The sequence below is a fragment of the Rhinoraja longicauda genome, chromosome 25 (assembly GCF_053455715.1).
Source record: "Rhinoraja longicauda isolate Sanriku21f chromosome 25, sRhiLon1.1, whole genome shotgun sequence".
NCBI classification, from domain to species: domain Eukaryota; kingdom Metazoa; phylum Chordata; class Chondrichthyes; order Rajiformes; family Arhynchobatidae; genus Rhinoraja; species Rhinoraja longicauda.
The window spans coordinates 3,533,558-3,551,407 of record NC_135977.1 but is presented as its reverse complement, the minus strand read 5'-3'; the positions used below and the strand labels follow the sequence as shown (position 1 = coordinate 3,551,407).

The window sequence follows — 17,850 nt, the reverse complement described above, 5'->3', positions numbered from 1 at the left end:
AGTTTTGTCTTTGTACACTGTTATTGTTTGTTGTTGTTGTTGTTGTTGGTGTGTGTGTGTGTGTGTGTGTGTGTGTGTGTGTGTGTGTGTGTGTATGTGTGTGTGTGTGTGTGTGTGTGTGTGTGTGTGTGTGTATGTGTGTGTGTATGTGTGTGTATGTGTGTGTGTGTGTGTGTGTGTGTGTGTATGTGTGTGTGTGTGTGTGTGTGTGTGTGTGTGTGTGTGTGTATGTGTGTGTGTATGTGTGTGTGTGTGTGTGTGTGTGTGTGTGTATGTGTGTGTGTGTGTGTGTGTGTGTGTGTGTGTGTGTGTATGTGTGTGTGTATGTGTGTGTGTGTGTGTGTGTGTGTGTGTGTGTGTGTGTGTGTGTGTGTGTGTGTGTGTGTGTGTGTGTGTGTGTGTGTGTGTGTGTGTGTGTATGTGTGTGTGTGTGTGTGTGTGTGTGTGTGTGTGTGTGTGTGTGTGTGTGTGTGTGTGTGTGTGTGTGTGTATATATATATATATATATATATGTGTTGACATCTGGACTATATTGAATACTTTTCTACCATCAGGCCATCAGGCTTCTGAACTCATAAACACATTTCACATCATTTATGTTGATTATTTTAATATTGTCTTTTTATCTTACTAATGTCTTTTTTATCTTATTTAACCTTGGAATATTACTGCTGAGGTGACCCGATGTCTTGTTAAATACATTTCATTGTATCGTTGACCCTGTGCCAACCTACATATGACAAATAAAATAAAAATTAAAATATATAAAATGTGTGCGTGTATAATGTAATACACAACACATATAATATACATTATTTGAGAGTTTTCAAGAGTTAGATTTAGCTCTTAGGGCTAACGGAATCAAGGGATATGGGGAAAAAGAAGGAACTGATTTTAGATGATCAGCCAAGTTCATATTGAATGGCGGTGCTGGCTCAAAGGGCTGAATGGCCTACTCCTGCACCTATTTTCTATGTTATATACAGACACACACTGAACATTTTTTCCCCATTTATGATATTGTTTACAGTGTACTATGTTTATATATTCTGTTGTGCTGCAGCAAGTATGAATTTAATCGTTCTTTCTGGGACGTATGACAATAAAACACTCTTGACCTCTCTTGACCCTTAATTTCATGTTCACAATTTATAGGGGTAGAATTAGACCATTCGGCCCATCTAGTCTACTCCGCCGTTCAATCATGGCAGACCTCTGCCTCCTAATCCCATTCTCCTGCCTTCTCCCCGTAACTCCTGACACCCGTTCGAATCAAGAATCTATCCACCCCTGCCATAAAAATATCCACTGGCTTGGCCTCCACAGCCCTTTGTGGCAATGAGTTTCACAGATTAACTACAACAGACTAAAGAAGCTCCTCCTCACCCCATTTCTAACAGAGCGCCCGAAGAGCTTGATAGAGCTCTTAAGGATAGCGGAGCCAGGGGTTATGGGGAGAAGGCAGGAACGGGGTACTGATTGAGAATGATCAGCCATGATCAGCCATGATCACATTGAATGGCGGTGCTGGCTCGAAGGGCTGAATGGCCTACTCCTGCACCTATTGTCTATCAACTCTGAGGCTGTGGCCTCCGGTCGGACTCTCCCACCAGTGGAAACATCCTCTCCACATCCACTCGAATCGAGCATGTGTTGGTGCAGTAAACATGAGTGTAAAGCTGGATGGCAGGCAGAAGATGGGAGCTGCTGCCCTCTAGGGCAAGGAAGGAGCTGCAGACGCTGGTTTGCACCAAAGATGAGACACAAAATGCTGGGGTAACTCAGCGGGTCAGGCAGCATCTCTGGAGAGCAGGACCTGCTGCCTGTCCCGCTGAGTTACTCCAGAACTTTGTGTCTACCTTCGCCCCCTAGTGTCAGAAAGACCGAGCGACAGTGAACCATCAGGCAACTGAGCCAGCCTCCGCATTAGGGTGGCACGGAAATACGGTAGCTCAGATGGTAGAGCTGCTGCCTCACCGTAGCGGAGACCCGAGTTCGATCCTGAGCACTGGTGCCGTCCGTGTGGAGTTTGCACCTTCTCCCTGTGACCAGGGGCGAAGTTTCCTCTCACGATGCGATAGAACTTTATTTATCCCAGGAGGGAAATTGATCTGCCAAGTCATGAAAACACAATCCAAATGACAATACAAAAGGCCTCACATCCCAAAGGCATGCGGGTTTGTAAGTTAATTGCCCCCTAGTGTGTGCAGAATGGATGGGAAAGTGGGATCACACAGAACTAGTGCGAACGGGTGATCGATGGTTGGCATTGACTCGTTGGGCCGAAGGGTCTGTATCCGAGTTTTACCTTTCAATAAGTTAATCGTTAAATAGGTTCTAGGAGCTGAATAAGGCCTTTCAGCCCATCTACTCCGCCATTCAATCATGGCTGATCTATCTTTCCCCTCTCAACCCCTTTCTCTTGCCTTCTCCCCACACAACCCGACACCCGTACCAACCCCAGACACCCGTACCAACCCCGACACCCGTACCAACCCCAGACACCCGTACCAACCCCGACACCCGTACCAACCCGACACCCGTACCAACCCGACACCTGTACCAACCCGACACCTGTACCAACCCGACACCCACACCAACCCCACCCACACCAACCCCACACCCGTACCAACCCCACACCCACACCAACCCCACCCGTACCAACCCCACACCCGTACCAACCCGACACCCGTACCAACCCCACACCCACACCAACCCCACACCCATACCAACCGCACACCCACACCAACCCCACACCCACCAACCCCACACCCGTACCAACCCCACACCCACACCAACCCGACACCCATACTAACCCCACACCAACCCCACACCCGTACCCCCACACCCACCAACCCCACACCCGTACCAACCCCACACCCGTACCAACCCCACACCCGTACCAACCCCACACCCACACCAACCCCACCCGTACCAACCCCACACCCGTACCAACCCGACACCCGCACTAACCCCACACCCACACCAACCCCAGACACCCATACTAACCCCACACCCACCCCACACCCGTACCAACCCGACACCCGTACCAACCCCAGACACCCATACCAACCCCAGACACCCATACTAACCCCACACCCACACCAACCCCACACCCGTACCAACCCCTGACACCCGCACTAACCCCCCCCAATGAAATCTTTATATATTCAGGCAACAAACCAGCAGAAGACAGATGGATAATGAGAATTACATGTGTAAACTTTATTTATTCCTCTCGTGGCATGTTATGGGGGTGGGGGCAGTAGGGTGGTGAAAGTCAAATACATATCCATTTCTTAACTTGCCAACCAATATATTTGTACAGTTATGCAAAGTAATATTCACAATGCCTCCGATATTGAAGCTTCCATTAACAGCACTATTTTCCCACCCCCTCCCTTTGTGAAGGCATCTTACTGCCCTGTGCAACAGCGTCCGTTACATTCTGGGCTGAACTGGATTCTGTCTCAGAGCTGCGGCAAGCTGCCCCTGCTGCTGGTCACCGAAGACAGTTTGCCAAAGATGTGCTTATCTACAGACCCTAGAAGGTTGGAGGTTTTCGACAAAACATCGCTGTCGCCCAGTTTATCTGGTGAACCTGATTCTCATGATTAGCAAATCACAACTAGGTCTCCTTCCCCTAATATGTTTTATTTTTCCTTTTACACACACACGCACGCACACACTCACACGCACGCACGCACGCACACACTCACACACGTAGTGGGTATTTCCCCTCCCTCCGTTCAGCGGCACACAATCTTTTGGCATGGAGGACAAAGCTTAGGTGGAACAGTGTCCTGATCTGTCAGAGTCAGAACCTTTGGAAGGCCAAACGCATATTCAGTGCAGGGCCAACAGAGAATGCAAAAAAAAAAAAAAAAAAGAAGATTTTTCATCTTGCATTCACATTCAACAAAATATTAAATACTTGGCAAACATGCAGATAATAATTCCTCGAGGTCTTACTCTGGGGAGTGTTTAAACGCTGCCTTTACCCTTACACCTAGGTGATCTGTACACAGTAACACAGTCACATTGCTTTCAACCCAGTGTCACACTGGACTGCCGATTGACTGGAGAGTTGTTACCGGATTCCATCAACTAGTTAATACTCGCCCTCAATTTCTAATCAGTGCCTCTCGACAAAGTTGTACTGACTAAATTTTTTTTTTTTTAATTAAAAAAAAAAAAGCTTTAAAGTTGAAATGCAACAATGTAATAAATAACGGTAACAGGAGTCCTTTATCAACGCCGTGCGGCAGAGTTGCTGTCCGGCCGGCCAGCCAGGTACGTGCTGGACAAACCGGGTGTTGCTCATGGATGGGGGGGTGGGGGTGGGGAGTAGCGATGGCGAAGCTGGTGGGATGCTCTACATGTTGTAGCCGTACGCGGGGGGCTGGGTGTAGCCGGCCGGGTAGCCGTAAGCATAGGCTGGCTGTGGGGGGACTGGAGCGCTGCCAGATGTCAACATCAGGTGCTGGCCTGAGGGGAGAGAAAGAGAGAGAAATAATAAGAAACAACCGCCATGTCGCGAGAGCCGAGTACAGTTTCAGTTCAGTTTATGGTCACGTGCACTGAGGTACAGTCAAATGCTTTTTGTTGCTGGCTATCCTAGGCAGTGGAAAGACGATACAGGATTACAATCAAGCTCTTTACAGTGCACAGATGCATGATAAGGGAATTATTCACAAAATGCTGGAGTAACTCAGCAGGTCAGGCAGCATCTCGGGAGAGAAGGAATGGGTGACGTTTCGGGTCGAGACCCTTCTTCAGACTGAAACGTCACCCATTCCTTCTCTCCCGAGATGCTGCCTGACCTGCTGAGTTACTCCAGCATTTTGTGAATAAAAACCTTCGATTTGTACCAGCATCTGCAGTTATCTTCTTATACTACATGATAAGGGAATAATGTTTAGTGCAAGGCAAAGGTATCGAGTTTAGTTTAAAGGTACAGTGTGGAGACAGGCCCTTCGGCCCACCGAGTCCACACCGACCAGCAATCCCCGCACACTAACCCTATCCTACACACACTGGGGACAGTTTTTACACTTATACTGAGCCAATTAACCTACAAACCTGCACGTCTTTGGAGCGTGGGAGGAAACCGAAGTTCTCTGTGAAAACCCACGCAGGTCATGGGGAGAACGTACAAACTCCATGCAGACGGCACCCGTGGTCGGGATCGAACCCGGGTCTCCGGCGCTGAGAGGCAGCAACTCTACCACTGTGCCACCGTGCAGTAAAGTTTGTGTCAAAAGGATCCCTACACAAAATGCCACCTATTCCTTTCCCCCACAGATGCTGAGTTACTCCAGCATTTTGTGTTCATCTGCAGTAAAGGCGCAGGGAGGATTCACACGGCTGTTTCCCAGTGTTAGAGGAGGCCGAGACATTTTCTTCCCTGGAGCGTAGAGGAGTATAAAACCAGAACTGACTGGGTAAACGCACAGCTGTAGGGAGAGGTTGAACAGACTAGGACTCTATTCCTTGAAGGGCAGAAGATGAAGGGATTCCAGATTGAGAACGATCAGCCATGATCACATTGAATGGCGGTGCTGGCTCGAAGGGCCGAATGGCCTCCTCCCGCACCTATTGTCTATTGTCTATAAGGGCGATCTTGTAGAGGTGAACGAGATCATGAGAGGAATAGATCGGGTAAATACACAGAACCACTTGCCCAGAGTAGGGGAATCGAGAACCAGAGGAATAGCCTTGAGGTGAGGGGAGAAAGATTTAATAGGAACCTGAGGGGTAACAAAGGGTGGTGGGATCATGGAACGAGCTGCTGGAGGAGGTAGTTGAGCCAGGTACTATCGTAATGTTTAAGAAACATTTGGGCAGGTGCATGGATAGGACACGTTTAGAGGGATTTGGGCCAAACGCAGGCAGGTGGGACTAGTTCGTCTGTCCCTCTCTTCCCAGTTCTCCCTCTACCTTCCTGTCTCCACCTATATCCTTCCTTTGTCCCGCCCCCTCCCGACATCAGTCTGAAGAAGGGTCTCGACCTGAAACGTCACCCATTCCTTCTCTCCTGAGATGCTGCCTGACCCGCTGAGTTACTCCAGCATTTTGTGAAATAAATACCAGCGTCGATTTGTACCAGCGTCTGCAGTTATTTTCTTACACTACATTGAATACTTTTGTAACTTTTACGTGGTAACTCTTGCAAACCTGTACTGTGCGCAAACAAAAAAAATAATCGCACTGTACCAAGTAAGTATCAATCAATTATTAGGAAACAAAACTGCAGATGCTGGTTAAAATCGAAGGCTGACACAAAATGCTGGAGTTACTCAGCGGGACAGGCAGCATCTCGGGAGAGGTGACGTTTCGGGTCGAGACCCTTCTTCAGGCTGATGTCAGGGGCGGGGTCCCGCCCCCTCCCCTGACATCAGCCTGAAGAAGGGTCTCGACTCGAAACGTCACCTCTCCCGAGATGCTGCCTGACCCGCTGAGTTACCCCAGCATTTTGCGTCCGCCTTCAATCAATTATTAAGCGGCTAATATTTCGGCTAAACCGAGAATAATAAACGTACCAAAGGCGAGTGGAGCCGGTTCAGTTACTTGCTCTTCATCCTTCCTCAAATTATCTGAAGCGTCCAGTTTATCCACCTGCAGTTAAAAAAAGGCCGCACACAAACCGGTCACTCACGACACTTCTCATGGACAAGCTGCATGATAATCCACAGCTTCACACCGCCAAAACACCGCAGGTCAATGCCAACGGGAGTCACGCATAAACACCAGGCTAGAAGTTTAGTCAACAGTTGGAGTGTGTTACTGGGTTACAGCTAATGTATTGTTCACAGTATCCAATGTGGAAAGGCGATACAGATCAAACGTTAGATTACAGCAAATTAGTTGAAACAATTTACAAAGCAACTCGTGCGTGGAAAGGACGCTACAAAAGACAGTGAGAAGTTTTATAGACAATAGGTGCAGGAGGAGGCCATTCGGCCCTTCGAGCCAGCACCGGCATTCAATGTGATCATGGCTGATCATTCTCAATCAGTACCCCGTTCCTGCCTTCTCCCCATACCCCCTGACTCCGCTATCCTTAAGAACTCTATCTAGCTCTCTCTTGAATGCATTCAGTGAATTGGCCCCCACTGCCTTCTGAGGCAGAGAATTCCAGATTCACAACTCTCTGACTGAAAAGGTTTTTCCTCATCTCAGTTCTAAATGGCCTACCCCTTATTCTTAAACTGTGGTCCCTGGTTCTGGACTCCTTGTTTTGTCGAGGGCTCTTTGGTTTTCCCTCTGCTGGGAGATGCTGCGTAAATGCAGACTGCGCGGTGTTACTCCCTGGAAGAGGGGTGAAGGGCAGGGAGGGGGTGAGCAGAGGCAAACCGCGCGCGGCAAGTCGTCATCTGCACCATTTTCAATGTCGACCCAGACCAGGTTAACTTTATTGCAACGTGCAAATGAGCAGTCTGCTGTTCAAATAAAAAAGATTTGTCATTTGATACAAGTATTTTGAAACTAACTGGAAGTTTATGGTGAGGGGGGGCAGGGCAGGGTGTATGGAACGAGCTGCTGGAGGAGGTAGCTGAGGCAGGTTCACAAGTTCTCGGAGCAGAATTAGGCCATTTGGCCCATCAAGTCTACTCCGCCATTCAGTCATGGCTGATCTATCTCTCCCTCTCAACCCCATTCTCCTGCCTTCTCCCCGTAACCCCTGACACCCGCACTAACCAAGAATCTGCCAATCCCCACCGTAAAAATATCCATTGACTTGGCCCTCACAGCCGTCTGTGGCAATGAATTCCACAGATTGCAGGCACTGTCAAACGTTTTAGAAACATTCAGGCAGGTACATGGATAGGGCAGGTTTAGGAGGGATATGGGCCAAATGCAGGCGGGTAGGTAGGTGTAGTGTAGATGGGGCATGTTGATGAGCATCGGCAGTTTCCATTTGTATGAGGATGTCACGTGGGAGTGGTGAACGCAGACAGAGGCCACTAGGCAGGGGAGATATCTTCATAAGTGATAGGAACAGAATTAGGCCATTCGGCCCATCAAGCCTACTCCACCATTCAATCACGGCTGATCTATCTCTCCGTCTCAACCCCATTCTCCTGCTTTCTCCCCATAACCCCCGACACCCGTACTAATCACGAATTTTGGTTTTGCCACTGTTAATCCAGGCATGTTGGATATTGGGGTGCAAAACTAGTTAACCCACTATAAATCAGTTACAATTCCTCTGCAAAAAAAAGTTGTGGATGATGTAAATATTAGCTGGCCCTCAATCGACTAAAAAGGACATTTTTACTGAACTTATTGAAACTAGAGTTTGCTACTTCTCTCATCCTCACGAAGCAGGGTCTACTTTGCCATGGAAAAACAAGAAACTGCAGATCCTGGATTACAAAAAAAAGGCAAAGTGCTGGAGTAATTCCACATGTCAGGCAGCATCTCTGGAAAACATGGACAGGCGACCTTTCGGATTGGGATCCTCCTTCAGATTGAAGTGTCCCGACTAGAAACGTCACCTACGCAAGATCTCCACAGATGCTGCCTGACCCGCTGAGTTACTCCAGCATTCTGTGAAATGTCACCTATCCATGTTCTCCAGAGATGCTGCCTGACCCACTGAGTTACTCCAGCACTGTGGAGAACTTGCGTAGGTGATGTTTCACAGAGATGCTGCCTGACCCGCTGAGTTACTCCAGCACTCTGTGAAATGTCACCTATCCATGTTCTCCAGAGATGTTGCCTGACCCGCTGAGTTACTCCAGCACTCTGTGAAATGTCACCTATCCATGTTCTCCAGAGATGCTGCCTGACCCACTGAGTTACTCCAGCACTCTGTAAACTTTACCACGTTCAAATTCCCATAGTAAATGGATAGCCCCGTTAGGTTTTTTTTTGTTTGCCAGTTGAAAAATCTGTTTAATGAAGCCTGATAGCTTTAAGCTCATTATGGGAAAAGTAGAGTAAGGCAGATTAAGTACCAATTTGTATAATAGACACGTTTCACAAACAAGAACGTCAGGACGTAGAAAGATATTGTTACTGAACCTAAATATTCCTAGTCCTAGAAATACATTGTTAGTGAACCTAAATATTGTTAGTGAACCTAAATATTCTTAGTCCTAGAAATACATTGTTAGTGAACCTAAATATTCCTAGTCCTAGAAATACATTGTTAGTGAACCTAAATATTCCTAGTCCTAGAAATACATTGTTAGTGAACCTAAATATTCCTAGTCCTAGAAATATATTGTTAGTGTACCTAAATATTGTTAGTGAACCTAAATATCCAAGCTAGAAAATACAGCAAGCGGTTAGTTTTGCAAATCATAAATTGAGTTTAGTCAACTACTTTAGAATTATTTGCAGTCAATTGCAAGCAGGTTAAGAATCTTCCTGCAAAAGCACTGCACAACCAATCCTCAACAGCTACTTCAGGTTGAGGGAGTTCAATCAACTATGTTAGCAAAACAGCAGGTGATCACCTTTTCCATTAATTCATCAACCTGCAAGAAAATTCAGAGGTGAAACTTGAAACCTAGAGTAAAAGCACAGATTAAAAATCACAGGAAAAATCGAGCAAAAAATAAAAAAAATAAAATAAAATCTGTGAGCCACACAGATCGATTAAACGACTTCAATGGTCCCAAGGAACGGAATGGCCAATTTTGGTTTGAGCACAGACCTGACGAACAACTCGCCAATATTTCTGGCGGATGCAGACTCTCAGGGCATGTTAGACACTATCTAGATGAGCACTTGATCACCAAGGTTATGGCTGGGTCTCTGGCGCTGTAAGGCAGCAACAGCCGTACGGTGGCGCAGCGGTAGAGTTGCTGCCTTCCAACGCTTACAGCGCCGGAGACTCGGGTTCGATCCCGACTCAGCTTCGATCTTGACTACGGGTGCTGTCTGTACGGAGTTTGCACGTTCTCCCCGTGACCCACGTGGGCTTTCTCCGAGATCTTCGGTTTCCTCCCACACTCCAAGGACGTACAGGTCTGTAGGTTAATCGGCTTGGTGCATGTGTAAATTGTACCTAGTGTTAGTGTGTGGGGATCGCTGGTCGGTGCAGACTCGGTGGGTCGAAGGGCCTGGTTTCGCGCTGTATCTCTAAACTAAAGTAATACTAAACTATAGAGGGCTATGGGCCGAATGTTGGTAAATTTGATTCATATATGTTTGGGTTTTTGTTGGTCGGCATGGACATGGTGGGCCAAAAGACCCGTTTCGGAGCTGAATGACTCCATGACTTTAGAATCGTGGCTATTCAGATTGGACACCCCATTATCAGTAAATCAGATAATCTGAATTACCCCACCTTTTCCATATCCTTTAATATGTTTGATTAAAAGTCTCAAATTAAAAAAAATTCTAACATCCGATCACCCCATAAAGTTCGAAACAATCCTCCTTATCTAGTAAACTCTGCAAAACAGTTTTAAAAGCTCTGCAAAAAAGCTTTAAGCCAGAGGGTGAATGTGGCATTAATCTCTGCATCAGTAAATTCTTCCCAATCTGCCTCACAATAGACAATAGGTGCAGGAGGAGGCCATTCGGCCCTTCGAGCCAGCACCACCATTCAATGTGATCATGGCTGATCATTCACAATCAGTACCCCGTTCCTGCCTTCTCCCCGTACCCCCTGACTCCGCTATCTTTAAGAGCTCTATCCAGCTCTCTCTTGAAAGCATCCAGAGAATTGGCCTCCACTGCCTCCTGAGGCAGAGAATTCCACAGATTTACAACTCTCTGACTGAAAACGTTTTTCCTCATCTCCGTTCTAAATGGCCTACCCTTTATTCTTAAACTGCGGCCCCTGGTTCTGGACTCCCCCAACATTGGGAGCATGTTTCCTGCCTCTAGCGTGTCCAATCCCTTAATAATCTTATATGTTTCGATAAGATCCCCTCTCATCTTCAAAGCGCCAGAGACCCAGGTTAGAGCCTGATGTCAGGTGCTGTCTGTACGGAGTTTGTACGTTGTCCTTGTGACAGCGTGGGTTTTCTCCGGGTGCTCCGGTTTCCTCCCACACTCCAAAGACGTGCAGGTTTGTAGGTTAATTGGCATGGGCATAAATTGTAAATTGTTCCCAGTGTATAAGATAGTGCTGGCGAAAACAAAGGTCGCTAATCTGCACGGATTCAGTAGGCCAATGGGCATCTTTCCACGCTGTATCTCTAAAGTTTAAAATCTAAGTAGTTAGTTAAGGAGTTTAGGAAAAAAACTGCAGATGCTGGTCTAAATCGAAGGTAGACACAAAATGCTGGAGTAACAGTGGGTCAGGCAGCATCTCGGGAGAGAAAGAATGGGTGACGTTTCGGCTCAGTCTCAAGAAGGGTCTCCACCCAAAACGTCACCCATTCCTTCTCTCCCGAGATGCTGCCTGACCCGCTGAGTTACTCCAGCATTTTGTGTCTACTTTAAGGAGATTAGTTTAGTTTAGAGATACAGCGCGGAAACAGGCCCTTCGGCCCACCGAGACCGTGCCGACCAGCGATCCCCGCACATTAACACTGTCCTGCACGCACTAGGGACAATTTACACCGAAGGCAATTAACCTACAAACCTGCACGTCTTTGGAATGTGGGAGGAAACCGGAGATCCCGGATCACCCCGCAAAGTGTTGACTGGGAACTAATTTCAGAAGTTCAAAAACACCTTTACTGGGGATAACGGTAGTAAATGCTATTATATGGGAATTTTCCCGAACGGTCTGTGACCCAGTGCTGCGGACATAGCGCCATGTTTAACGCCCACAGCGCTGCGGCCAATAGCGCTATATTCAGAACCCACAGCGCTGCAGCAGACAGCTCTTTGTTTAAATCTCCACGCGTTAAGCCAACAGCGCTCTGCTTAAACCTCTGCGTGGCAGTCTGTAGCGCTGTGTGTATTGCTTTACGTGCCAGTCTGCGGATGATAGCGCTTTGTTCCCGGGGGGGGGGGGGAAGGGAAGGGAAGGGAAGGAGGGGGGGGCCTTGCTCGGATGCAGTCTCCTGCCATCGGTTACTGTTTGAATTTGGGAGCAGCGCTGTTGGCCAGGACTTACCGGCGGATATATTTCAACAGCTGATTTCTCACCTGTATCAATCAGGCGCCAGGAAGCCAGAGGTTAGTTGAAGTTCACGTACGGGAGGGGTTCGCGGACGGGCTGAGTCGCGATCGGAGGCAGAGAGATGGAGGCGTGCTGCTGTAAAACTAGACCCCGCGCATACCGACACAAGTATTGCTTTTGCCCTCCCTTGCCAATAAATCTGACTTGCAACTAAACAGACGAGCGAGCCTTTTTGTTTTACTGTTCTACTCGTCAGATCCTTGAAGCCGTTCCCTGGCCACAGGCGAGGACTTACTTTGCTCAGATACTCTCGCATGACTTGGATGAAGTAGGGCATTGCGAAGTCCATGATGTTGTGCCTCCACGACAGCTCGAGGACCACGTCGGGCCGCAGCAGGTCGTAGCAGGTGAACAGGCAAGAGGCAAAACATTCCTGCTTGCCCTCCTCGAGGAACCACTGCAGCAGCTTCTCCGACAGCTCCGTGTCCTTCGACTCCGCTGCGTACTGCATCGCGTCCTGGGAAAAAAAAAACATCGGACATCCCCAATCAAGTCTCAGATTTACAGGGAGAGCTTGGAGAGACTGGCTTCTTTTTTTTTCTTTTTTTTTTTTAGAGATACAGCACGGAAACAGGCCCTTCGGCCCACCGAGTCCGCGCCGCCCAGCGATCCCCGCACACTACCACTATCCTACACCCACTAGGGACAATTTAAAAAAAAAACATTTACCCAGTCAATTAACCTACACACCTGCACGTCTGGAATGTGGGAGGAAACCGAAGATCTCGGAGAAAACCCACGCAGGTCACGGGGAGAACGTACAAACTCCATACAGACAGCGCCCGTAGTCAGGATCGAACCTGAGTCTCCGGCGCTGCATTCGCTGTAAGGCAGCAACTCTACCGCTGCGCCACCGTGCTTCAGGGCACAAGAGGCCGAGGGGTGAACTTACTGGGATACAATACTGAGGCTTTGCAAGGCACTTATTCACAAAATGCTGGAGTAACTCAGCAGGTCAGGCTGAGAGAAGGAATGGGCGACGTTTCGGGTCGAGACCCTTCTTCAGACTGATGTCAGGGGAGGGGGCGGGACCCCGCCCCCCTGACATCAGTCTGAAGAAGGGTCTCGACCCGAAACGTCGCCCATTCCTTCTCTCCTGAGATGCTGCCTGACCTGCTGAGTTACTCAAGCATTTTGTGAATAAATACCTTCGATTTGCACCAGCATCTCCAGTTATCTTCTTACACTTACTTTACAAGGCACTGGTCAGGCCGCATTTTTAGCTTAGTTTATTGTCACGTGTGCCTGCTAAGCATTCGGCAGGAAGACAAGGCGATTACAATCCAGCCGCCCACCGTGTGCAGATACACGAATGTCAAAGGGAATAACCTTTAGTGCAAGATATTATCAGGCAACTGCAAAGACGTACAGGTATGTGGGTTAATTGACTGGGTAAATGTAAAAAATTGTCCCTAGTGTGTGTAGGATAGTGTTAGTGTGCGGGGATCGCTGGGCGGCGCGGACTCGGTGGGCTGAAGGGCCTGTTTCCGTGCTGTATCTCTAAATCTAAATCTAAAAAAAAAATAAAGTCCAGTAAAGACCGAATAAAACAAAAGTTGAACGGTCTCCAATGAGGCAGATGGTAGCTCAGGACTGCTCTCTAGTTGTTGAAAGGATGGTTCAGTTGTCTGATAATAACTGGAGCATTCGGAGCATCGTGAGCAGTTTTGGGCCCCATATCTGGGGGAGGATGTGCTGGCTCTGGAGAGGATCCAGAGGAGGTTTACGAGAACGATCCCAGGGATGATTGGGTTGACGTATGATGAGCGTTTGTCGGCTCTGGGCCTGTACTCGCTGGAGTTTAGAAGGATGAGGGACGACCTCATTGAAACGTACAGAATAATGAAAGGCCTGGATGTGGAGAGGATGTTTCCACTAGTGCGAGAGTCTGGGACCAGAGGGCACAGCCTCAGAATAAAAGGACGTGCCTTTAGAAAGGAGATGAGGAGGAATTTCTTTAGTCAGAGGGTGGTGAATCTGTGGAATTCATTGCCACAGACAGCTGTGGAGGCTGTCATTGGGTATTTGTAAACTGCATTAAACTAAGTCAGGTCAAGTTTATTTGTCACATACACATACACGATGTGCAGTGAAATGAAAGTGGCAATGCCTGCGGATTGTGCACAAAAAAGAATTACAGTTACAGCATATAAATTAAGTTAATAAAGTTAATATAGAGAAGACAACATTTAGTCCCTGGAGTTATAAAAGTTAACAGTCCTGATGGCCTGTGGGAAGAAACTCCTTCTCATCCTCTAATGGACCAGTAATAGACAAAGTGTGCTGAAGGGTTTATTTCCATGCTCTGTAGTTCCCTGACCAAATCAACTTGCACTAAAACAGTGTCGGAAGAAAACTGCAGATGCTGGTTAAAATCGAAGGTAGACACAAAATGCTGGAGTAACTCAGCGGGTCAGGGAGAGAAGGAATGGGTGAGGTTTCGGGTCGAGACCCTTCTTCAGGCTGATGTCAGGGGAGGGGGCCGGGTCCCGCTGAGTTACTCCAGCAGTTTGTGTCTACCTTGCAGCAAAACAGTGCTGGCTTCTCAGACAGGGACTTGCCTTGTACAGACGATCCTTTTTGCACAGCTCCACGCTCTGCTTCCAGCGATTGTTACCTTTGTAGAGGTAGGCCGCGATGCGCCTGAATTCGATGAGTTCGTGCTTCTCCAGGCGCTGTGCGAGGGTGATGTTGTCAAAGTTATCGTACGCATCTATGGATGTACGCAAGCCCTGTAGGTCGTGAAACAACAAACTCCATCATAATCATACCAGGCATTCAAAGAGTCATAGCGTGGAAACAGGCCCTCCGGCCCAACTTGCCCACCTACACTAGTCCCACCTGCCCGCGTTTGGCCCCTATCCCTCCAAACCTGTCCTATCCATGCGCCCGTCCAAATGTTTCTTAAACGTTGCAATAGTTCCTACCTCAACTGCATCCTCTGGCAGCTCGTTCCATTCACCCACCACCCTCTGTGTGAAAAAGGCTTCCCCGTAGATTCCTATTAAATCTTTTCCCCTTCACCTTGAACCTATGTCCTCAGGTCCTCGATTCACCTACTCTGGGCAAGACACTCTGCGAGTCTACCTGAACTATTCCTCTCACGATTTTACACACTGAAAATTATCTCCAGAAAATAAAACTTTACTCATTTAAAAATGTTGACGATCAAATATCCAAACAAATGTTATTTGCAAGAGAGAGATAAAGCTAAAGAAAGCTTCTCCACAAATCTTCAAATCTCCAGTGGCAGCACGGTGGCGCAGTGGGTAGAGCCACTGGCTCACAGCGCCAGAGACCCGGGTTCAATCCTGACCACGTGTGCTGTCAGTGCGGAGTTTGCACGTTCTCCACGTGGGTTTCCTCTGGGAACTCTAGTTTCCTCCCACATCACAAAGACGTGGGGGTTCGTAGATTAATTGGCCCCTAGTGTGCAGGGAGTGGAATGTGATCACAGAACCGTGTGAACAGGTGATCGAGGGGCAGCATAGACTCAGTGGGCTGAAGGGCCTATTTCCACGCTGAATCTCTAAACTAAACATTTCGATCATGCAAATAAATGTCTAATTTGCATCGTGCATAAATTTAATGGGGAGCAAAGGACATTTAATTCATGGGACTAAACTTGAATGAATGAATACTTTATTGTTACAGTGAAATTCTTTGCTTGCATACCCAACATATGCAAATAGTCACCACATAAAGGGCACTTACAAAGTACCACGGCATTATAGCCATCATATAATCAGTAACCTCCAACCCTAGCTTACAGTTGTAAACTCTTATACAGATGTCGTTTCCTAAACCTTACAAGACATTGACCAAGATGACAGAGTGCTGGAGTAACTCAGCGGGTCAGGCAGCATCTCTGGAGAACGTGGATAGGTGACATTACGGGTCGGGACCCTTCTTCAGACTGAAATCACTTTTCCCGTGTTCTCCAGAGAAGCTGCCTGACTCCCCAGCACTTTATAGATATGGGCCAGATGCAGGCAGGTGAGACTAGTGTACACGGAGTATGTTGGTCGGCGTGGGCGAGTTGGGTCGAGGGGCTTGTTTCCGCAATATATGACTATGACTCTAAAGGGAGGTTTGGCAAGTGTGGGGCGGCACGGTGGCGCAGCGGTAGAGTTGTTGCCTCACAGCGCCAGAGGCCTGGGTCCGATCCTGACCGTGGGTGCTGTCTGTATGGAGTTTGTACGTTCTCGCTGTGACCTGTGTGGTTTTCCCAGGTTAGTACGGGCATCAGAGGTTATGGGGAGAAGGCAGGAGAACGGTATTAGGAGGGAGAGATAAATCAGCCATGACTGAATGGCGGAGTAGACTTTGATGGGTCAAATGCCCTAATTCTGCTCCTATCACTTATGCCACGACCTTATGAGGTTGCTCCGGTTTCCTCCCACACTCCAAAGACGCGCAGGTTTGTAGTTTAATGGCTTCGATAAAGGTTGTAAATTGTCCCTAGTGTGCAGGATAAGCTAGTGTACTAGGATCGCTGGTCGGCACGGACTCGGTGGGCCGAAGGGCCTGTTTCTGCTAGTATCTCTAAACTAAAGTGTTGTAAAGGGGGTGAATGCAGTCACATGAACAGTTGCAACTTGCATCGACCCATTTCAACGTAGGAGATAGACACAAAAAGCTGGAGTAACTCAGCGGGACAGGCAGCATCTCTGGAGAGAAGAAATGGGCGACGATTCGGGTCGAGACCCTTCTTCAACGCAGGAGTGCATTTGTCGTGTACCTGGTAATCCTCCTCTTCGGTCAGCAGGTTATTCAGCGCCTCATTCACAGATTTGTTGTTGTGATTCTGAACGGATCGCAAGTACGGCTTAATCAGCTGCAACTGGTCCGCCTGTAAGCAGACGGAAGGCATTCATTCATTCATTCATTCATTAATAATAACAATAATGCATTACATTTATATAGTGCTTTTCTAAAAACTCAAAGACGCTTTACAGGGTTTACTAAAACATAGAAGAAAAAAAATAAATAATAAGTAAACGAACAGAAAAGGAAAAATAAGGTGAGGTGACGGTCAGTGGTTGAAGGCAGTGCTGAACAGGTGAGACTTCAGTGATGTTTTGAATGTGGTGAGTGAGGAGGAGTCTCTGACGGTTTGGGGTAGTGAGTTCCAGAGGGTGGGAGCAGCGATGGAGAAAGCCCTGTCCCCCCAGGATCTGAGTTTGGTCCGGATGGGGGGGGACAGGAGGTTAGCAGCAGCAGAGCGGAGGGTGCAGGTGGGAGTGTATCAGTGGAGGAGGTCAGTCAGGTAGGATGGGGCCAGGTTATGGAGGGCTTTGTAGGTCATGAGGAGGATTTTGTACTGGATTCTCTAGGGGATGGGGAGCCAGTGGAGCTTGTAAAGGACGGGGGTGATATGGTCACGGGTCGGGGAGTGGGTGAGTAGACGGGCAGCGGAGTTCTGGATGTATTGAAGTTTATTGATGATTTTTGAGGGTGAACCATAGAGGAGGCTGTCACAGTAGTCCAGACGGGAGGTGATGAAGGCGTGGATGAGGGTTTCTGCAGCTGTGGAGGAGAGGGATGGGCGGAGACGGGCGATGTTTTTGAGGTGGAAGAAGGCTGTCTTGGTGATGTGTTTAGTGTGTTTGTCGAAGGAGAGGGTTTGATCAAAGATAATTCCAAGATTCCGGATGTGAGGGGACGTGGATACTGGGAAACCATCAATATTGAGGATGAAGTTGTGGGTGGATTTGATGAGCGTTTTTGGTCCAATGATGATGATTTCAGAT

General features: G+C 48.0%; 1 protein-coding gene across 1 annotated transcript in view; it reads right to left on the bottom strand.

Moving 5' to 3' along the window:
- Nucleotides 1-3,693: 3,693 nt before the first annotated feature.
- Nucleotides 3,694-17,850, bottom strand: part of LOC144606017 (clathrin heavy chain 1-like) — a 91,471-nt gene continuing 77,314 nt past the window's right edge. The window contains exons 28-32 of the mRNA XM_078421769.1: nucleotides 16,839-16,949; nucleotides 14,659-14,829; nucleotides 12,333-12,554; nucleotides 6,543-6,618; nucleotides 3,694-4,488 (exon numbers count right to left, since the gene is read on the bottom strand). Coding sequence (XP_078277895.1) covers nucleotides 4,376-4,488; nucleotides 6,543-6,618; nucleotides 12,333-12,554; nucleotides 14,659-14,829; nucleotides 16,839-16,949 — 693 coding nt within the window. The 3' untranslated portion in view covers nucleotides 3,694-4,375. The remainder of the gene's footprint in view (nucleotides 4,489-6,542; nucleotides 6,619-12,332; nucleotides 12,555-14,658; nucleotides 14,830-16,838; nucleotides 16,950-17,850) is intronic.